Genomic DNA, 23547 nt, shown 5'->3' with positions numbered 1-23547 from the left:
GCAATTACGGGGCGGGAGCAGGGAACTTTACCATTATTTCGGAGGAGGGACTTCCTATAGCGCTGCAGTTGGATGGCAGGGAGCCGCTCGGCTGACACGTAACTGAAGTTAAAGGTGCTATGAAGGCCTCGTCGTGGACCCAACTTTTAACTTCTCTGTAAGCTTGCCCGAGTCACGTCAGAAACTCTGCAAGAGAGGAAGAGAGACCCACGCAGGACTCGCCCGTCTTATTTATTTTGTTGCTTTTAGAGCTAAAAAGAAGGCAGAGCCAGAGTTTGGCTGTAAGTCAGGCGAAAATCTGAGCGGCTACTTTGAAGTTGCAGAGGGGGGAGAGGGTCGACATTTGGATGCAGCTCTGCTAAAAAAGACAATAATGTGCCCGAAAGCGAGTATTAGCACGTAGCTTGTGTTTTCTGCGTGGAAATGCTCGGGGTGTGAGGGGAGGGGGAGGTTTCCTCAGTTTCCTCAGTTCTCACCGGGAGGGGGAAAAAGTTGAGTCGGAACTTTCCAGCGGCAGAGACGGGGCTTTCGCGCATAGAAGGCGGGGAGGGGTGCGGGTCGAACATGGGAAACGGGGTGTGCTCCCGGAGGCAGCGGAGGATCTTCCAATGTCTCCTTCTGGTCACCGTGGTCTGCGGGGTGATGTACGGGGGCATGATGTCGTACGAGATGCACAAACAGCTCAAGAGGACGGAGGCGATGGCACTGAAGTATCAGCAACACCAAGAGTCGCTGTCGGCACAGCTCCAAGGTAAACACGGGGGCGGAGAGGTGATCGAATGTTTGTCCACAGCTGACACGACGTTACGTGTCACGCCAGACTCCGTGGATAAAACTGCATTGTCATTATTGTCGAACATGCTGAAACACCCTTACATCTTTTAAAACAAATTGGAGGACTTGATATTACTTTACTTAACAAACTTAAGTTCGGCGTTCATTTAGCACCTTAAAAACCAGACTGGGTTACAAAATGTTTGTATAGACGTGTTTAAGGTTTTAAATAAAAAAAAATTAAAAAAAAGTTCCGTCTTCAACATTCCTGGCTTTATTGTAAAGACTGTGTGCTTTACTGGTAATGTTAATAGTCAATTAAATATTTGGATCTTTGGCACACAGCAAAACTGAGAAATTTGATCAATCTGAGATAGTTAATGATAAAAGCGTCCTGTAGACAAACGAATCACTATATTAATCAGTAATAACAGTACTCATTAGCTGAGACCCCATGAAAACCAGTTGTAAACTGAAAAGAGACAGATTTCCCAGAAACATCCTAACTTTCCTGCCACATCTGATCTAGCTGGATTAGAGAAATGATACTTCAGTAAAGCTGCCAATAAACTGGTGATGGCTCCTGATCTCCTGACAATGAGATGAGCATATTTGCCTTTTAAAAAAATGTTTTAAAAGCATATTTGCCTTTAACGAGAGTTCATTTGTTTTTCCAGAGGTGCAGTCAAAGTGAAATTAGCCCCGTCACTTCCTGCAGCTGTGGTCAACTGAGGCTATTACAACACAAGCGCTGGTTGCAGTCACTGTATTTTAGCTGTATTCCTAGAAGTCTTAGAGCTCATTTTGTCTTTGTTTTTGTTTTTCTTGATGTTTAGCCACCATGGTGCAGGATGTTGTTGCCATGCTGGCATCCTTGACTCTCAGGTAATCGCTGAAACTAAAAAGCATTACGTTGGAGAAAATTCCCAATTGTGCCCCAGTTATTCCAGAGGATCACATCAGATTCGATTTTGCCTTAAACTTGTACGTTCATGAGCAATAAGGAGTAATTTCCCACAGATTGCCGGGACTTCTAAACACTGTAATGAGCAACATAGTGATACTCAAGTTCCTGCTATAAACGTGGCCTTTAAGACAATGCGCTCATCAGCACAGTTTGTTAGCTTACTTGACAGAAATCCATACATTTTCTTGTCATTTCTGATCATTTGAGTAAAGAGCACCCATATTAACAAAAGTGCCCAAAACCTTATGGAAGACTGGGAGTTCCCCTATCTTGATACCAGATACAGTATACCTATTATATCTAGATGGTCACAGTATATCGCCACTCTGTTTCTGGTTATACCAGTATTACAGGGGGGTGGATGTATTTCCACAGACCTGAACTGAAGAATGACTAAAGGGATCTTCTTATGTCAGCGAAAGCATCAAAACTTAACACAAAGCAGTTCTCTTTACCTTGAAGACAAAACACCCCCTGGACCATATTCAAATGCATGCAGACTTCTAGAACTGACCGGTGAAAGATTTAGGGCAGCTTCACAGTATGGCAAACCGATGGGTAATAGGGAAAAATGGCTTACCGGTACTTGTTTATTGTTGGATTAAAGGCTGGATTACATTGTCAGGTTCTGAGTCTGAGCTGAAAGCCTGACACACTTCTTTGCTTCCTGATGTGGGCGCAAACAAACCTTGTTCTGAAAAGCCATGTAGGAGCGGGCTCTTTGCCCGTCGGCTAATTTTAAACTCATGGCATAATGGCAAGGCCCGAAACCTCACATCCTGTCAGCACAGCAGCATGTTCACGCACGCTTATATGGAGGAAGCACTCAGGGTACTGCCGAACAAGATTGTTAAAATGTTGTGAAAGTGGGGTGAAGTTCCTGAAGTTGGGCCTTTTAATAAAACCCTTCTGCTGCTAGTAGATTAAGATGCAATGAAGGTCTTTTAATGTGAACGTATTTGTGTGTCTCTATTTACTGGAAAGCAGATATAGTCCATATCTACTGATTTTCAGGACCACACATTGAAGCTTTTACTGCTATTTTTTATGCTTAAGGTGTTTCCAAATAATTGCTGGATTTGTGCCAATAAAGCCTTGCTCTACTGGCAAATCAATTTGCAACAGGAGACTGTTTAGAGGTATAGACCTTGCTAATTCTTCTGTAGTGTCATGACAGTATAGGGTGCTGTATGAGGAATCCACTAAGTTTTTTAACAAGGTATATTTACAAGGCCTAGGCTAAAAGTTCATCGTTGAGAATGCAAAAGCTTAAAAGAAAAAAAAAATTCAGGCAACAGATTACATCACATCCAGTGATGTCATCCATAACAGGGTCCTGCAGTGTACCAGCATACATTATGTAGATTTCAACTTCCTGTAGCTCAGCTCTCTCCTGCTTGTGCGCCACACCCATAACTATCATTGTGAAACAGTGCATCGTTCAGCCAATCACAAAGCCACTTGACAACCACAGCTGACTACAGATTGCTGTTTTTCTGGCCCTATATTTAGAGGTTGGTTATAGCTTGAGGCGTGGGGGCAATGTGAGGGTTGTGAGCCAGGCACATTGATTCCCTGTTATCCACTGCAGCCACAGGCTGGCAGTCATCAGTCATTTAAAGCACTTTAAGTCTTTAACAGGCACTTTGTGGTTATGCGTGCACGCTGACAAATGTGTCACTGTGATTTAACAACCGGCCCTATTTCCAAAGAAGTTGGGATGGCGTGTAAAAGCGTCAGTAGAAACAGAGAGCTGTTATTTACTAATCACCTACATCCTGTATTTAATTGAGAGCAGTGCAAATGGGAGCTCATGAAATATTTAAGATTTAAAATTTAATGTTTGTTTTGATGCTCATTTTGATGAGCGCGAGCTTCGATGGCACTGACACGTTTCGAGAAATTGCGTGTTTGTCGCAACACGTCGTTTTTTAACAACACGTGGTGAGCTTTTGGGAGCTGAGAAGCTGCAGTTTTGAAACCAAAATGTTTCAACATTCTTGCTTAATATCTACAGTTTGAGGCCTTGATAGTGACAATGGGTGACATGCAATATTTAGCTCTTTGGCTTTTGATGTTGTAAATTTGCAGCTGATCGAGGGCCTGTATATACTGTGTACACCATTTTACTCTGTTTACAAGTAGCTCAAGAACATTAATGTGAACTGTAGATATCAACATATTTTACATCCTTTCAATGTTACCTGTAGACTCAAAAAACAAACTTGATGAAAAAGAAAATCTTGTGGGGAGTAAATACGCAAACATGCCGTGTTTCTTTGACCTAATATCACTTCCTGGATCAGGTCATGTGTCTCACAGTCTTTCTGAGTTCCTGCCCCTGTAAGGCCTGACCTGATTGTAACAAAGAGTGACTTGTAAAATAGGTTACCCGTCAAAGACATTAGTCTTGAAGTTTGCAAAACTTAGTAGCAGACATTTAGTTCCAGCGCACATAAAATATTCAATCAACACTTTTTAGATTCTTGGGACATGCATCTGTGTTGAACTTCACTCCTAAACCTAATTGGTCTGTTGTGTTTGTATGTCTGGTGTGTATGTGTGTATACACAATGGAAGTAGGAATGTGAACCAACAAAAACGCCACAGAAAAAATTTTTCCTGGCCCACATTTCCTTTTCAACACCCTGAGCCAAATCTAACTGATCTTATCCTCGCCACATCTAAACCAGTAGGTCAATAAATGTCACCACCATAGAAGGCCCCCTTGTTCTTATCTACGCTCAAACCACACTGTGTTTCATCGGTCTGATGGGGAGATGCCCCGATCTGATGTTTGGATCAAATATCGGATTGATCGTAAGTCAAAAAGCTGTATCTGTGACAGTGGCCTGAACTGTGAGGTCGGTGAATTCAGTTCTGAGTTGTTCTCCGTTTACTACGCCACGTGCCACCAACACTGCCAACAGCAGAGCTAATGTAGCATGGAGACAGCTAACAACAAAAGAGTCAACAGTCTGTGGCCATTTCACACTTGTAGCACACACCAGCAGCTCTTTGTATGTTTGCGTTATTGGCCCTCCTCCTGTAGCTGCTCTCTCTTTGCTGTAAGCCTGTTGCATGTATATATGTACATGCTAAGTGAAAGGCCCACGATAGCAGTGAAGTGTGTAGATGCTAAGCAGAGCTTTGCAGACTCACCTGTACATGTTGTAACTGTGCACTACAACCACTTAGAGTATTAAAAAAAGTGGAACAGCCAGTTATGTGGCCTGCTCTGGTTTTTATTTGTGCTGTTGCTTATTCTTTAGCCCCCCCCCCCCCCCCCCCGTGGCAGAGAAGACAGAAGTCATATTATACAAAGAAGTTCTTTGTAGTGGATCCAGGTTTTCAAAAGCAATGAAAACTCTCCATTGTGCTGTCTTTGCTTTCCTTGTATGCTTTTATGACATTTGGTTTTTGACTTTTGACAGCTGAAGTTGTTTTTTGTGTGTTTATATTCTGGACCTACAGCACTATTTGTTTTTAGGTGGCTAAGGTTCAGGCCTATGTGATACTCATTGCTTCTTTGAATGTAAATTCATCTGCACATTGCTCGATCACTCTTCTATTACAGTACATAATATTCTGCCAGTAGATATAAGGCACTTTTCATGCCCCTGACAGTACGTGTAGTGAGTCTGTTTTGAAATCTTTTCTCTGTACCGTGTTTCAGTACAGTTAGCAATTGTTTGAGATCTATTAGCTCTGAGTTGACCACAAACAATTTAGTTTCTCTCGTGATGGGAAACCAAGTATAAATGCAAACCACAACATCACTCATTATGGCCTGAGCTCTACAGGGAATCAGTACAGTGCTATAAATTAAGCTTTAGACTCCAGTTGTTTGTCGCTCTAGCCCAGCCCAGTTGGCCCACAGTGAGAGTGTAGCCTAGCTGAGCTCATCTAAGAAAAACATAGCCTCATCTTTGGCACTGCTGAGGAGGTTCAACGCCTCAGAGGAGCGAAATAAAATCCAATCTGGTGAGGTTTTAGACAACCACCTGATCAGGCGTTGATGAAAGAAACTTCGGGAAAGTTTGTTCACTTCTGCTTTACTGCCATTAAGCGTTATATGCTACTTATTCAGAACTGATCCCGGCAGCATTATAACATGCGAGTCACAACTTAAACTTATTGTATTCTAAAATCCGATGAGGAAAGACCAGAGAGTCTGTTGGGAAACAGATGGGATTACTTTAACTTCTGCATGAAAAAAAACAGCAAGTGGTGCAGCATGAACTGTTTATCTAAATGGAATCAAATGAGCACACTGTACAGAATCATAAAAGGTATTTTCTTTTTATACACCAGTGCCATAAAAAATGTTCTCACAACGCATAATGAAAAAAGTGGATATAACCACTTTAAAGCAACATTGAGAGTAAAAACGTGGTGAGCTGAATTGTGCGGGTGACTTTTGTTGTCATTACATTGGCTTTTCATATGATAGAAGCAGGTTTTTTTGTCCTCTTGATAGTTAGGTACCTTTATTTACACTAGCGCTGGTCTGTTAGGATCAGCTTTCCAGTTTCTTTGAGCTTCGTTTTACTCTCTTGTTAATTTCCTGTCCCTTCTTCTTTTACCCCTATCCTTCTTTCCTTTTGCTGCCCTCATGATATTAAAACAAAATATAGATGTAGCGAACAGTTATCTTGGAATCTGTTGAGGTGGCACTCAGAGGGAAGAATAGCCACATCATCAGTTTCACTGCCCAGCCCCCAGTGGAAAGGAATAAGTGAAGATTTAATGTTCAGAGTTCTTGTTTTAACAGTTAAATCACATGCTGCCTGAAGACCAGAACAAATGGGGTTTTTTTTTGCCTGTCCCGTTTGGCTCTTTTGCCATCAGAATTATTGTCTAAAGGCAAAGAAAGATGCCCAACGGAATAACTTTACCAAATCGACCAACCCAGCCTTGCCGTATTGGTCTATTTGATTCGCCTTTTATTGTTTATTTTATTTTAACCTGCTAAATACGGGACAGACTTGACTGGGGAAAAGAAAGGGGAGAAAGAAAGAGGGAAAGAAAAACAGCGGGGAAGAGGAACGGTGATAAAGGGCAAAAAACCCAAAAAACAACAAAATAAGCAGACAAAAAATACATGTATCAATCACCTGGATCACCTGTTGAGAAAGAAAAAAGAGAAAACAAGCAGGAAAAAAAGAGCAATAGAATAAACAACATCACGATGATCTATGGGAATGTAACGGTAAATACTAAATATTAAACATTATTGTGCAGCACGTCAGATCGACAGCGCACAGTGTGCTTTGAGGTAGGAGCCAAAAAGGGTGTAGTTTGTGTGTGTGAGCACCCGTGTGTACACCTGTGAGCATGTAATGATCTGTTAGAGGGTGTGGGGGGGCCACAGCCCCGTCCTCCAGGGCTTGAAGCAGGTATGGAGGAGATCAAGGCTCCAGACATCCAGAGGCCCCCAGAACACAAGAGACTCAGGAAGACCAACAGAGGGGCAGCCGCGCCACTGTCCCAGAAAGAGCTGACGAGAGTCCCAGATGAGGGGTCACTCAGCAGCCGCGGAGCAGAAGCCAGGGGGGGTTGCAGTGACGCGCCCGTGAGCTCCGCCGGCAGCCAGCTGTGCCAGAGTGACCGAGCCCCAGGCCGAGGGCACCTCACCCCTGAAGTGGCCCGAGCGAGCTCCAGGCCCCGACAAGCAGCCCCGGAGTGAGCCGGTGGGTACCCAGACGCCCATCCCCGGACACAAAGAACCACCAATGCACCGATGTCTGAGGGCGTCTGCCACTGGCAGGGGGAGTGGTGGGGGGAGATAGGCCTCCATACCTTGAAGGGCCTGAGATGTCCCTAGAGAGGTGGCGTCTGATACCCGACCTGACATATAGATACAGACATACAGGCACACACAGATACAAACATCCATTCCCACCCTCATGCTCTCATATGCAATTACATGCAATATATATATGCAATCACCCAACGTGGAGACAGACATAAAGAGACGCTGTACACACAATCACACTCCCCAAGCGTACTCTAAGCCCCGGGTCTAGGTACCCTTGCCCCTGGAAGGGGAAACTGCACCCAGACCCAGGTAGTGTTACCCTTTTCCCTGGGGTGGAGAGAAGCAGACTGCCCCGGCTCGGCAGCAGCAGGGAGGCCCCACATTCCAGACCCCAATCAGACGGCCAACTCCTCCTCCTAGCCCCCCCGCTCCAACAGGCAGCAGAGAACAGGGGTGTGTGAAGACTCCAAACCTGACCAGAACAAATTAATAGCGGTACAGTCAGATTCCAACGTGAGACGCTGTCCAGTTGTCAGTAGCTTCCTACTGAAATGTGTTAAATAGATGTAATGCATTTAGTGAAAAAATAAACTGAGGTTAATGGCAAGTTAGAAAATGTGTCCAAGTTAGAAAATGCCTTCACGAGTTGCCTCAAGAACTGACCAAAGCTGACTCGCAAGAAATAAACCTGACATTTCTCAGTATGTTGCACTGCTAACAGTGATCGAGGACTACTTATGCTGCTTTGTTCACAGTCGGGTTGCTTTTTGTTTCTCTGATTTAGAAAAGATGAGGATCATGAAATGGGGAGGAATAGGGAGATTATGGAGAGTTCAGAGCAGCGGTCCCCAACCCCCGGGCCTCGGACCGGTACCGGGCCGCGAGAGTTGAGGCTCAGGTGTGAAATGTATAGTTTTCAGGGTTTTTATCGGTTTTCAGCGTTATTTTGTTATCGTTTTTATCGTTTACTCGGTTTTCCTGGGTCTTTTCACGTGTGTTATGAATAAATTTTCTTTTTTTCGGTACCGGTACTAGTTTTATTTTGTTGTATTTATCCGCGACACCTTAAAGGCCGGTCCATGAAAATATTGTCGGGCATAAACCGGTCCGTGGCGCAAAAAAGGTTGGGGACCGCTGGTTTAGAGGATAGCTGGAGAGGTAAGAAGTGAATCTAAACAGGTACTCAAGCTTTTAGAGCATGAAGAGGATAAGACTTTTATAAGACTATTCTTTTCATATTCTTTTAACAAATACAGCTGAGGTCAGGAGTTTACATACACTTATCAAGGACATGAATGGCATGGTAATTTGGGACTTTTAATAATTTCCTTGAACAAAAAAACAAGTGTGACTTCATTTAGGATTTTCTCTAATCCACACAATGTCAAAATTATACATACTGTCTTAAATATATACATATACTCAAAGTGCTGACAGTTCTACAGTATATTTGCCATGGTCAAGCGCTAACTCCTCAGTAGTGATCACAATTGACTACTGGTAATTTCTCTCTGCAGCATAGAACAGATTTGTTTGACACCTTATTGGTTTGACCAATATTCAGAACAATGAGAAAGTCCAAAGAACTCACTGAAGATCTAAAATTGTATTGTAGAAACAACCCAGGAACCAGCAAGGCTCAAGCCTGCCATGAACTAGAAATTGCCAAATCGCCATAGACTGAGAGTATGGGAAGAAATAAAGAAACTGCTGAGAAAAGTTTTATGATGAGACAAGACAAAGACCTAGGAATGCTGTATCAGCTTTCAAGCATGGTGGTGGTAGCATTATGCTGTGCGGCTGCTTTGCTGCCTGTGGTAATGGTATTTTGCAGAAAGTGGATGGGATAATGAGGAAGTTTGACAACATCTAAATTCTTCAACTTCACCTCAGATCAACAGCTAGGAAGTAGAGATGGACCGATCCGATATTACGTATCGGTATCGGTCCGATACTGACCTAAATTACTGGATCGGATATCGGAGAAAAATAAAAAATGTAATCCGATCCATTAAATATCACGAAAGCACCTCACAAAACTTGCAACACGCCGTAACTCACCTCAGAACGTTAGCACGTCGGAGCAGTATGCATCACGTGATAGAGCGGCTGTGGCATGCGGGACCTGTCGGTGGTCTGGATAGCATTTGGAGCTTCGCTAGCAACCTGGCATTTCATCTCCGACAAAGTTATCCCCGAGAGAAGTAAAGCAAGTGTGTAAGTCCATCTCTGAATGTTTGTAAAGCATTCCTGCGTTAAGCTTAACAACTAATATATGGAGCGACTGCCTCTCTCTCTCTCTTGCTGCTACTTCAATCATGAAACTGCTTAACGATCAGCTGATCGGCTTTTCTGTCACGAGTTCATGTCTCTAGTTTACTTTTGGCCCACTTTGCACCAGAAAGAGGAAACCAGCGGCTGAACAACAGCAGCACGTTTAAGCTTGATAAGCTGTTGTTAGAATTTATTTAATATTACTTTCTACTCGAGGATCTTTTTCTACGTAGCTGACGCTGGTAACTGTGCAGGGGCGGATCTAGCAAAGTTTAGCCAGGGGGGCCGATAGGGCATTAACAGGGAAAAGGGGGCACAAAGACATACTTTTCTTTCTTATTCTCATTTAAAATGTCTAGCTTTTAATAAATAATTATCTGACACCCAAAGTTTTAATTTGATGTAAAATGAATAGAAGTCAATTACTGTATATAGTGACTATTAAGTCTAATATATATACCCTAGTAAGCTATAGTACTTTTTCCTTTGGGAAGGTACCATCTGTGCAGTCTGCAATTTTGTTGAAGAAAGATGTTGAATCTATTTAATATTGGGGGGTGGTTTCCTATTTTTTATTTATTTATTTTTGTTGTTGCTGGGAGTTGGAACCCTATTAGTTAGGTTGCTTAATATTTATGCTAAGTACTCTTTAAAATACCAGAATAGGGAGGATGGTGTAGGTCTAAGTTTATTAGATTGATCAGTATTGCTGAACTATGAAATTTTATTTTTTTGCATACAGGTATAACAGAATAGCTTTAGTGTAGTTGTTGTTTTAAACTTGAGTATGAACTTATACAAAATGCAGCAAGATATTTAAAAAACAGTTTTGTTGATTAAAAAACACTATATCGGATTCATATCGGTATCGGCAGATATCCAAATTTATGATATCTGTATCGGTATCGGACATAAAAAAGTGGTATCATGCCATCTCTACTAGGAAGTTTAAATTTTGAGGGAATATTGTGTTTCAACAGGACAATCATCCCAAACATGCATCAAAACTGTTTTTGTAAGGGATAAAGCTTCTACAATGGCCTTCCCAAAGCCCCAACCTCATTGTTTTTTGTCGACTACACTTAAAAGCCCCTTAAAAAGTTAAAGATATGTGCTGGGAAAAGAAGAGTTCAAAGAAATCACCGAAAGACCAAAATTATCAGACATTCGTGCTCATGAATGTATGTAAACCTCTATTTGCAAATGTATTCTCAGTATATCTGCATACTTAGCAGCAATAGAATGACAGTGTGTATGTAGTCAAATTTTACCCAGAATACTTTGCTCCTGCACTGACCTACTTCCCCATGCTTTGAATATTGCTTGATGTAGACTGTAGATATCTACGTCAAGCTAGTTTGCTAAGAAAATTGCCAAAAGGATCTTCACTTCACTTCACTTGACTAATGTTGAGGTTGTTTTTGCAGTCCAAGTGTTGGTATTGGAGCTTTGTGTTTGGTTTGCTGGTCCAGATAGATGTCAAAGCACTCACTAATCCTTCCCTTAATTCATCCCCTCCATGTTTCCTGTAGTGGTGTATGAGCATCGCTCCAGGTTGGAGAAGAGTCTTCAGAAGGAGAGGTTGGAGCACAAAAAGGCCAAAGACGGTGAGAAAAGTAGCATGTACACTCAGTCTCGACTTAAGGAATTTGTCCGTATTGAGGAGTTTGTGCTAAAGTAAATATTAGACTGCAGTAGAGTCAGTTTTTAAGACAACATAATTATTGAGTTTAAATTTAAGAAAAAATTTCTGCAAAATAGTGCATCTATTTAAATTGTAATCTCAAGTGTAAATTTGGTTTCAATTAGCTTCTTTTCTGTTGTTTTTGTCTTTTTCAGATTATCTGGTTTATAAGATCGAAGCGCAGCAATCATTGAACAGAGAGAAGGTATCTTTTGTACACTACAGTGTTGCTTTTTTATTTGTTAGTTGGCTTCTTTATTTTGTCTGCTTGAGATATCTGTGCAGAACTTGTGTGCAAACAATTATCTCTTTTTTTTTTCTTTTTTTTTTAAAATCCTCTAACAGCAAGAATCAAACGGCAAATACAACTCCTTACAAGTCCAACATCAGATGTTAAAGGTCAGAAGCCCAAAACACACATAGATACACTCACTTATCCTCTGGTTTTCTTCTTCCTTTTAACACAGACATCCTCATATTTAACCTTTCTTCCTCTTATCCAAACAGACAAATTCTTCCTGGCCTTTTGTCCCTTTTTTGTAGTTTTTGATGTTATGTTTGTAACAAGAGCTTTCCTTCAGAATCAGCACGAGGACCTGAAGAGGCAGTATTATGATCTGCACGAGCAGCACCAAGTCCAGGGCAAGGATCACAGCCGGCTGCTGGGTGAACACAAGGAGCGCTACGATAAACTTCAGGAGGCCAAAGAGATAGAAGTCTCCCAGCTCAAAGGTAATGACTTGTGCCAGGTTTCTGCAAACAAACACTGAATGAAACAATGTAAATATGAGTGTAAGAAAGTTAGCTTTTATTATTAGCTCATCCGGATGATGAACTGATGAGCTAATGCCGCAGCGGGGTGGACGAACTTTTTTCAGTATTTAGCAAAGTCATTAACATCAGAGTCTGTGTGACATCATAACTGCACAGAATGATAAAGAACTTTTATGAATTAGATTTCCACATTAGCAGGGCATGGTTTGGGCCTTCTTATCACCATAGTGCTAACATCAGTTATATGGTCAAATGCAATGACCTGTTGTTCACATATTGTCATGCTTTTTATGGTGACCCATGTAGTCACACTGTACTCCTGAACTCAAACCCTTTAATGTGCTGGTTAGGGCTGGGCGATATATCGAGCTTTTAAAAATATCGATATATTTTCATACGAGATATAAAATGTGACAATATCGTTTATATCGATATAGTCTATGTTACGTTATGATTATACTTGTGGAGCCGCAGGTTTGCTTCTCTTTCGTCCACTTTTGTCTCTACGCAACGTTACTCAGCCTCGCCTCTCCTTCACTGAACACAACTCCGCCTCCCCCATAGCTTCACCTGCAGGCAATGACAAGATGAAAGCGGAAAATCTCCGTTAGCGAGTTACCGTGCGTGGGGCTGGACGGCGTCAACGTGTTAGCAAGCTAACCGCGCTAACGACATGCAGCCAGGAGGGGCTGCACGGCCTAAAATCCTTTCATTTTCTCAAAAATCGACAGTGCGCCTTATGTATGAATTCTGGTTGTGCTTACTGACCGCGAACCGATTTTATGTGGTACACAGCGCTCAGCAATCTGTCAAAAAATGTTTTAATATGACTTTGCTAAGCTACGGAGCTGCACCGCTTGATGGATTGTCGGAGTGTCACTACCCGATCCGTACCGGAAACCCGATCGGTACCCCGCATGCGCAAATCTTACGTCACTTCCTCTCTTTGCGACATTCAATATATTTGAATGATGCGGTTAGCGCCCAGTTAGCTCCTAGCATTTCTCAACAGCTCTGCCTTCTTTTCGACTGCCCGGGACATTTAGACAATGGATAATCCGTATACAAAGAAATTCATGCTTTTCTCCTCAACAGAGAGCGTCCCCCGATTGAGCAACAGCGCCGTAAAATAAGAAGAATGGCGCCTAATTACAGAGTTAATAATGCAGACTTTGTAATATCTCACGTGTAGATTCATCAGCCAGATGAAGTGTTTACTGACAATTGACAGTGATAGCGCACATCATCATCACTATTCCAACAATCCTCTCCTCACAGACAAGCATAAACACGCTCGACTATCGCTAAATCAGATTTAACACACGTTTGTAATGACGATAATTCAGTTTATAATAGGGTTTATTCGCTCGGTCAGCAGGTGGCGGTATCCTCGTACACTGGGGAGTAAACTGCCATTAAACGAACAGAAGAAGAAGAAAACATCTGCACATGCGCGGTACGGATCGGATAGACCCGATTTGTACGGTCAGACTTTACACATGCGCAGTAAGGATCGGAGAGTCCTGATCCGTAACTTTCTTTTTATTTTTCGTTTTTGTCTACATTGTACTGAAATGCTTCATTATTGCAAACATTTTAAGATATACTTGTTATTCTTAACATCTTAACAGATACTCTGACCCATAACTATCGTAAAACGCTACGACCGGAAGTAGAAACCTTTCGCGCATGCGGGGTACCGATCGGGTTTCCGGTACAGATCGGGTAGTGACACGGAGGATTACGGCTACCGAGGAGGAGCCTCGCGGAGTGATACGTACTGTGTGTGTATAAGGACCACAAATGGCACCTGTTCAGAGACGTGGTGCAGCTGTGAAATCTGTCTCTTTGTTATTACGCTCAGCGTCTATTAGTTTACATTTTCACAGCACAATTGTGAGCTTTTTGTTATGCACAAAAACAACATTGTTTTCTTTTATTTATGGACCATGATTATTTAATAAATGCTGATAATTTATTTTTGAGTAATTTCTTCATGTACATCTACGCTGTATATAAATAAAAGTGCCCGTGTGACATCTGGGACACAGTGTGACTAAGAACTCTCTTTTTGTTCTTAACTTATGGCTTTAAAAAAAAATCGAGATATATATCTTATATCGCCATCCAGCTAAAAAATATCGAGATATGAATTTAGGGTCATATCGCCCAGCCATAGTGCTGGTGAACAAGAGTGATTTCTCCTGGATGTGACCGTTTTTCAGCCTTCTTCATTTTACATTGGATTTTAATTCTCGTTAATTTATATAGCTGCCTTTTACTGTAAAATTGATCTTTTCTAGCTCGACAAATGACATCACGTCTCTGAGCCTAGGATACGACTATAACAGAGATGCAAAAGAGAAAAATTTGTATTGCAGAGAAATGATCTTCAGGGGAACAAGTGGAACCACAAATAATAGCAATGAAAAAGCCCACATTCATCCAGGTCCCTGAACCTTACGCGTGTTCCTGAAGGAGCAGTCTAAAACCTGTGCAGGTTACAGCAGGAATAAAACATCTGCCATGACATCTGTCACATTGGTCCATTAATACATTTTGGACAACTGTATGAGAACCTGGGTGTAGTTTATGACTGAGGACAGCTTTTTCCCACCATTGATCCGTCAGCATGATTCCAAGCTCGCACTCTCTGGCAGTTTTGTCTAGTATCCAGGGCCGTCAGCGTGTCATATTTTGAGTATAAGTGATTTTTTTCCACTTTTACTCTGTCTCCATCTCCTGACTTAATGACATACTGCATGTAAAATTGCTTTTATTTTCACATTTCTGGACTGCAAAATGATTTTGTCATATTTTACAGTTGAATGGTGTGAAAACAAACGTGGATTTAATTTGCTTTTATAAAATATTCAAATGTTGGTAATATGGAGTATAAGGACAGACAAGTAAGAGTTAATATGACTGGTTGTAATAATTGGAAAGTTATTGCAGGAGAAGTTGTTTGACATGTTTGTTTGTTTTTTCTTCTCTTTATTTCTGATTTGTTGCGGTGGCAGAGAGTGTTGTTAACCTAAGAGAGGAAAATAAACAACTGAGGAAAGCCCATCATGACATTCACGTGCAGCTACAGGACGCCCAGGTGAGAAAGACTCTGGACATTTCTTACTTTTCTTCCTCCTGTATGTCTGCACAGATATATTTTTTCTTTCTTGTCATAAATGTGAATGGCTCCTTGGCTCACTTTTGTCGGATTTGCTTGTTCAGATCCACCATCAGGACCTGAAGGCAGCCCACGATCACCTCGCACTGACGCTGGAAGACCACAAGAGTGCGCTGGCTGCAGCTCAGGTAAGGGTTCAGCCTCCTGGTTTACTGCAGTCACTGAGTACAGCAGCTGATTGATGCCGTAGGCAGGGGGGGTTTGTGTGTTTTTTGGCAAATCTATAATTGTCTTTCTCCTTAAGAGTGACCTCTGAACTGCCTGAACAGTTTACTGAATACACTGAGCTCTGCTGATAGATACTCACTTTCATTTCTCTCAATTCCCCCACCTCTCTCTCTCTTTCTGTCTGCATTTACTAATTTGTTTTAAAGCCTGGCCTGCTTTCCATCAGTGCGTTTGCTTGGACACACACACACACACACACACACACACACACACACACACACACACACACACACACACACACACACACACACACGCGCATACATGCTCTTTTCTTCACTCCAGGGGGTTTGATTTAGTCAGGGCTGTCAGCGCAGTGCATCTAAAGCACACTGCAGCCAATCAGCCAGAAAGCTATAATGGAGGGAGTGGAGCGAGACGAAGGGACGAGGGAGGAATTTAGCAAGAATTTTTAGAATTTAACCCTCTGGCCTGTTCTGAAAGTATGCGCGTATAAAAGGATTTAACGGTACGAGGGCCAAAACTGAACGGACAGTTTGAAAGAAAGTATCTGTATCGCCGCAGGGAAAGCTTCATTTATTTCTTTCCTTTTTAAAAAAAAAAGATGGAAGCTAATTAATGGCTGTACAGGAGGTTGTTTTTGCTATATTTTTTAAATTTATTTTTATTAATATAGCACCTTTCGTAGATCAAAAATTGCTTTACAATAAAGACAAGCATAAAAAATACAGAAAATAAAAACATAGCATCATAAAACCCAAAACTGGTTAAAAACCAGTCTGAATAAATGAGTTTTCAGCTGCTTCTTAAAAGAATCAAGACGGCGCAAAGATGGAGGCCACAGCTCTAAATGATTTATCATGGAAGAAGAGGTTTAGGCTTCTGTGTTGCATAAATATATACACACTCACTAGCCACTTCATTAGATACACTTTGCTAGTACAGGGTTGCACCACCTTAATGCTTTGTCATTAATTCAACAAGGTGCTGGAAACACTCCTCAGAGACAGCATCACACAGTTGCTGCAGATCCCGTTCACTACATCCCAAATGTGTAGATGTTGCAGCGTTAATTAAGACCTGTGAGACCAGACGGTGTTTTTCCAGTTTTCTATTGTCAAGTTTTGGTGAGCCTGTGTGAGCTGTAGCCTCAGTTTCCTATTTTTAGCTGACAGGAGTGAAACCTGGTGTGGGCTTCTGCAGCTGTAGAACACATTCAGAGATGCTCTTCTGCATACCTTGGTTGTAATGAGTAGTTGTTTGAGTTACTGTTGCCTTCCAGTCACCTCGTGTTTTGCCAACTGTCAGTTGTCAGTCACTGAATATTTTCTCTTTTTCGGACTGTTGAGTTGCTGCCATGTGATTGGCTGTTTAGATATTTTTGTTAGCGAGTAGTTAAACAGGTTTACTTAATTTTGTAATGGTAAAAATGTGTTCTTAATCTTTGCCTTTCTCTTCTCTTGTTCACTTTAGGCACAGGTGAATGAATACAAACAGCTCAAGGAGACCCTGCAAAAGGCGCCCAGCATGGCACAACATGCACAAGCCAACGCACATGAAGATCAGCAGGCTCACTGGAACACTGATTCAAGGGTAATCTGGGATTCTTTGGGATGAAGTAATAATACTGTTTTATTGAGAAAGACAAAAAGTTTACTGTAAATATCAAAAGATCTCAAGATTTCTCTCATGGCTCTCTACTCGGTTGGCTCACCAGGCCAATGAAGCGCACGCCCACTCTGAGGTCCAGTCCCACTCCACTGTAACCCAGCACGCCCCGTCTGAGAAAGACGAGGACAGAGAGGGAGAGGCAGAGAGGAGGAGGGAGCTGGCAGAGGAGGAGATGGCCCAAGCTGGACAGCCTCAGAAGCTGGAGGAGGACCCAGACCAGCTACAGGATGAGCAGCAGGAGGAAGAGCAGGAGCCAGAACATGAAGAAGAGAATGAGAACGCATTGGACCGACGGAAACGCCAGCCACAGATGGTCAGCAGTGGTTTAGACTAAAAGATCTTATCCAAACAGGGTTTAAACAGATCTTGAAGTGGACGTCTGTTTCCTGCTGGTATTAGTTAGTTCAGTGTGACTCTGCTTATGCAGTGTTTTTTTTTGGGTTTTTTTTAGCTTTATTGAGGAAACATGGAGAACCCCCCCCCCCCCCCCCCCCCCCCCCCACACACACACACACACACACACACACACACACACACACACACACACACAAAGATTGCTTTATATTTATATCTAAACTTGGCATCAATTCAGTGCGTTTGATGAGCTCTAATTCACTTTTTTCATGCTCTACATGATATTTCCTCTCTCTTGTATTTATAACTCTCTCAGGATCCTCCTGTGAATCTGCATCCGGAGGACCAGCTGCAGCACAAGGTTCCCCCCCAGGTTCAGCATCTAAAGTCAGCCTATGAGCAGCAGCAGGAGCAGCAGCGGCTGCAGGCTCAGAGGGCAGAGGAGGGCAGGCAGATCCAGAGGCGGCAGGAGGCCCTCCAGGCCGAGAGGGAGAGGGTGCTGAAGGACAGGGAGCAGAGGCTGAAGGTGGAGCAGGAACGTGAGCAGCAGCAGCACAGGGAGGCCGACAGACGGGAGCAGATCCTGAGAGAAGAACACGAGAGGTCAGGTTTTAAGGAAACAGAGCAGTCGCAGCGAGTAGTAAACTTTGAACCGCGGCATATTTTCTTATTACATTTCTCCAAATGAATTAATAAAATAGCTTTACAGAAGAACACGTGCCTGTACTTACTTGCACTGTACTCGTCTCGGTTATTAGGAAGAGGACTGAATACGAGAATGTGGACAATGATATTCGAGAAGACGACGGTCACGCTGAGGTTGATGAAGGTGAGATTTGCAGGAAAACGTCTTCCATATTTCTCACTGCACAAATATTCCCTTCAATCATTAGAGCTCACAGAAGCAGCCGGTTGATGGTAGTGGATTTAGTTTGTGTGTTGCGTCTGTGTGTTAACAGAGAGAGACGTTCACATGCTGCACGAGCAGGAGGCGGAGGAGAATCGAGAGACGGATCACAGAGTGCCGCCACATCAGCAGGTGGATGTCTGTCTGTCTGTCTTGCCGTCTTGCTCGCTCCATCTGTTAAAACATCCTCGGGCTCTCTCTGTCCTCCCAGCTCATTCGCTTGCTTAAGATTCACACCGGTCTATCATACGCCATACACTCATTCAGCCATCCATCAGAACATCGATTCTTTAATCACCCCAGCCCACTTCCATATTCATCTGTTCCCTCTCTATCCGCACTTGTCTGTCAACCTACTGAGCTGGTAAATCTTCTGAATACTAGCCAGAGAATTAATAAAACATTACAGGAAACTGACAGGTTGACAGTTTTATTTCCAGCAAAAACATACTCATTTTATCATATCCACAGCTCTTATTCTAAATTTGTTATTTTGCTATAGGGTGACATAGACGGTGACTTGAACCCTGAGGACGACCCCAACAACCAGGGAGAGGATGAGTTTGACGAGGCCGAGGACGCCCGGCTGCCGCACCGCGCTGCCGAAGCAGATGAAAATGCGGCTGAAGAGGAAGAGGAGCCTGCAGCGCCGGCCCAGCACATTCAAATGCATCAAAACCTCAAACCGACTGTGGAGGAGGAACTGGTGGTGAGTCAGGGGAGGCGACAGTGTATTCAGCATCTGCACACGCAGCTACTGACATTACAGCAACATTACGGGCTGAACAGGAAGATGATTAGAGGTTTTGAAAATGCCAACAATGGAAGAGGAGGGGCTTGTTGGCAGCTTCAGACTAAATTCGTGCACACACACACACACATACAGAGCTCAGAATGGCATACTGAAGCAAGCCATGAAAGTTTGAGAACTAGAGATGCACTATACAGTATAAAGTGCTGAGCTTTGTGCGGATGTTAATCATTCAGTGAGCTCTTCAGAGAGACCCATTGTTTCAAAAATGTTTATAGCCAGACTGCATGGCGAGGTGCACCTTAATATAAATATATATTAAGTGAGAGAGAGAAACCGCAGGATCTATGATGAAAAGTAAACTTTATATCCTGTTTTAACTTGTTCTGTGATTTGTGTGCATTCAGATAGCTGGAAATCCAGACCAGCAAGAGGACACACTGGATGACCAGTACCAGGAGGAAGCGGAAGATGAGGTAACGTGCATGCTCACACACATGCCTTTCGTACTGAGTGATAGTAGAGTGGTGCAAAACACTTGAATGTAAGACTATCAAAACTAAATGAATATGGTTTAGTATAATATAATGCTGCAATACATTTGCATCTCAGTGTCGTGACTAAAGTTTCATGTTGCAATTCGTAAATGTGGTTTTTCTTGTCCTGAAGGCCCAGGAGGACATAGCTGGTGGACAGAAGAGAGATGAGGAGGGAGAGGATCAATATAAAAAAGAGAACAGAGACCAGGTATGTTCTGTGGGAAAGCAGTCAATCCTCCTTTTCTCAATTCCGAGATTTCCTTGATTCCTCTCCCATCAAATATCGGAGGCGGTGAGGAAAAGTCACAAGGGGAAAGAAGTCAAAGTAACAGGCCAAGTACATGAGCTTTTTTTTAAACTAGGCCATTTTTGATGAAATTCTGAACATGGAGTAATGTTACTACATGTGACATGTAGTCATGCACATGGTTTAATCTCTCGTCTTAAATAACTGAAACGTGTGATTTTAAAAGGTCAAACGTTTAAAGAGTCATCCCCTGCTGTTTGCCATAAAGGTTAAAAGACCTGTGTATCCTGGGTTATAGCTCCTTTCTCCTCTGCCCTCCTCATCTAGGCATGATTTCCAGGAGGGCCGAGGAGACAAGGAGGCACAAATAAGAGAAATAAGAAAAACGTAATGGGTTTCCTGCTTTCAAACAAAGTCCCTTCTGGAAGCAAGTCTAGTCACTCGCTAACCATTTTGGTACTGCGACTATGTAGATTATCTTTAAATTCAGCTATTGCCTGGACATTAAACCTACATCTTAATGTGATGGATCTAAAAATACAGTCTCTTTTTAAAAAAGAAAATCGGAGGCTTTGTTGATGTCAGTGCTTACTTTTTTTTGAAATCAGGATCTACTGGTCATTAGAAGTACTGCACTCCCGTTAAAGCTGCTGCTTGGTTAAGACAGAAAAGTATCGTCCTTAGATCAAAGAATTACGACACACTGTCTGTTAAATAACAATTTCAATGGCTTTACTATTACAGGATGGTTATTTTAAAACTAAAAAATACTCTAAGGTGTTTCCACTGGTCAAGGAGTTAAAGATTTTTCTTCACATCGCTTGAAGTTTACTCTCTGCTCATGCAGTCTTCCCTGCAGCTGAAACCACCAACCTCACAATCCGCTTTACTTCCTAGGCCTCCCGTTTCCCATTTAACCTGCACAAATGTGGAATTCATTTTTATTCCCAGCATCATCACATCAGGTTCCGTTCCACCTCACAAGTAACATCACACCCTGAAACCTTTCCTGGAGGAAAACGGTCGAGGTGCACACAGCGAAATGTTCTGGGTTCACATCCAGAAATATATTCACCTGTGCAGGGATTCACTGGTGTGTAGCTCAAGTGTGTCAGAGCACACTGTGCTGTCTCTGTAATGTAAACCCTGGCCCATGTGACTCACGGTAAATGAGAAAGATAAGATGTCGAGTCAGTCGGAGTGTCGTGTGTTCGCCTGCATTTGATTTAATTTGACATATAAGGAAGTCTCAATATATGACAAAGTCTATAAGCCTTAATACTCCTGTTATGTGGTATTTTAATTGGTTTGAGATATTTATTCAGTCTTTATAAAGTCTGCAAAACATTGAAACCTTTTGAAAACCAGCCGTCCACAGAGCTGAAATATCCTTGAGAAAGACATCTGACTCCTCACTGTCAGCTGGTCTGTAACTTCTGACCTTGGAGACCGATTAGAGCGATTATCATTTATCATCTTTAATGTTTAATATATTCAAAAAAAAGACTTCATTAAAAAAATCACATTGATAGACTTATAGTTCATACTGCCACTTACCTCCTCTGCAACAGGAGCTCAGCGGATCTAAGCTTCATTCATGCATCGCTGCACAGGAGGCAAACACTAACTGTAAATGTCTGAAATGATCGTGTTTACATGACTCCTGGTCATTAAATCAGGTTGTGTGCTTGTAATTCGCTTCCAGGATAAAGGTAAAAACCATGAAGGGCCAAGAATGGACGGGGATCACAGAAATGATGCCAAGAATAACGAGGACGTGAATTACGAGGAGGAAGAGGAGGAGGATGCAGACAAGGGAAACGATCAAAGGGCAGAAATGTAGAAGTGCCTTTTTGTTTTGTTTTTTAAAGCTTGCCTATAGTACCAATCAGGGCATTCTTTCCCTTGAATCCCAAAGGAATAGCACCAGCCATCCAGTGAGAGAAAACTGGGATATTATGCTCAGAAGATGGGGGACAATATTTCAAACACTTCTGAGATTTGAAAGGATCAGCTGACACTGTGGAAATGGACAAAATTTGGTGGGTGTAAATGAGATCTATACTGTATAGTTTTTATATAATTTTTATTCATTTAATTTTCCGTCTACTTTCTCGTCTGCCTGACTGCCTGGTAGTTCTTGTTTTTAAGAGCAGGCAGAGAATGTATTTTGTTTATCAAAGTGCTTTGTTTGAGCGTGTGTGTGTGTGTAAAGGATGCATGTTTATTCTGATGTCATGATCAGGCCTTCATACATATATATATGTTTCATGCAGACAGTTGTAATCACGGTAGAACTCAAATGTCATTTTCTGTTATTTATTTTTTAATAGGACGAACTCTGACAATCATAAAAAGTGCAAAATTTTGATTTTTAAAAGTCTGTGTTATCGTGATCCTTACCAGTTTTGTAAAGCTGATACATTGGTGCATTAAAAAAAATATCCTGGATATTATTACAGATGCCAATCGGTAAGCCACTTCTGGTGAAGCTGCTCACTGTGACATGTGCCTTTCCGTTCTCCTAAGTCTTTTTAGGTCATTTTACATTTGGAAAATCATTTTTGATGAGGTGGGAGCGAGAAGAGCACACCAGTTGGTGATCCTTAAGCTTCATTCAGCATGGCCTTTAATGGAGAACTATTTCATGTCCACTGCTGATGGGAATTTACTCTTAATTTACTGCAGCTTCTCTAGTCTGCTGGGCAATGTATAGTAAAATAAATGCTGAATATTTGTACATTTGTACACCAGTTATATTTGATACAGAAAAGTGCGGGTTTCATTGTACTGAATTGCTGCCTGTGTGGAATAAAGAAGATTTCACATAATTGTGATTTGTGTAGTCTGATTCTGTATATTCACCTCTTTGAAAATGCGCTTTAAGGTTGCTAATAAGTCGTCAGTGGTGGTTGAGCAATTTTAATACTCTGAGTGAGTGTGAGGAAGGTGGTGGAGGTGTGAGGGTCAATCAGCTTGTTGCAATCATCTAAGACTTCATCTTAAGAGTCTTTCTGAATATTCTGGTAAAAAATTTGTATTATTTTTAAACAAAATTAAAATATAGAAACTACATAAATGATCTAAATTATTATTATTTTATCCATTTGTTAACTTTTGGGTTATTTCAGCTTTGGCTACTCTCACCTACCCTGTTTTCCCATCAGTAGGTCACTTAGGATTTGCACCTTTGATCGATTATCTAACACACAGCTGTCAAACTCCAGGCCTCGACGGCCGGTGTCCTGCAGGTTTTAGATGTGTCCTTGATACAACACAGCTGATTTAAATGGCTAAATTGCCTCCTCAACATGTCTTGAAGTTCCCCAGAAACCTTGTAATGAACTAATCATTTGATTCAGGTGTGTTGACCCAGGGTGATGTCTAAAACCTGCAGGACACCGGCCCTCAAGGCCTGGAGTTCGACACCTCTGATCTAACAGCTTAGTCACACTTGAGTGAAAAAAAGATGCC

The 23547-nt window shown here is 42.1% G+C and overlaps 1 protein-coding gene across 2 annotated transcripts; it reads left to right on the top strand.

The window, feature by feature from the left end:
* The first annotated feature begins 30 nt into the window (after positions 1–30).
* On the top strand, positions 31–22894 carry golim4a (golgi integral membrane protein 4a). Of its 2 annotated transcripts, none has more exons than XM_086261113.1 (16): positions 31–751; positions 11309–11383; positions 11616–11665; positions 11806–11859; positions 12042–12192; positions 15255–15337; positions 15463–15546; positions 17078–17197; positions 17322–17588; positions 17946–18232; positions 18388–18458; positions 18589–18668; positions 19039–19245; positions 19695–19763; positions 19957–20034; positions 21779–22894. In XM_086261113.1, exons 1-16 carry the CDS (start codon positions 565–567, stop codon positions 21914–21916), a joined length of 2001 nt encoding a protein of 666 aa, XP_086117239.1. In that variant the 5' UTR covers positions 31–564; the 3' UTR covers positions 21917–22894. The 2 variants fall into 2 exon arrangements, with proteins under 2 accessions (XP_086117239.1, XP_086117240.1); XM_086261114.1 differs by lacking the exon at positions 31–751 and adding an exon at positions 5693–7434.
* The last annotated feature ends 653 nt before the right edge of the window (positions 22895–23547 follow it).

This window comes from Aulonocara sp. 'chitande type north' Nkhata Bay, linkage group LG14 (assembly GCF_057382095.1).
Source record: "Aulonocara sp. 'chitande type north' Nkhata Bay isolate Kocher_YH1m ecotype deep benthic linkage group LG14, A_spYH_male_GT1.1, whole genome shotgun sequence".
Classification (NCBI taxonomy): Eukaryota; Metazoa; Chordata; class Actinopteri; order Cichliformes; family Cichlidae; genus Aulonocara; species Aulonocara sp. 'chitande type north' Nkhata Bay.
The sequence above is the reverse complement of the archived record's forward strand: the minus strand, read 5'-3'. Positions and strand labels throughout refer to the sequence as shown.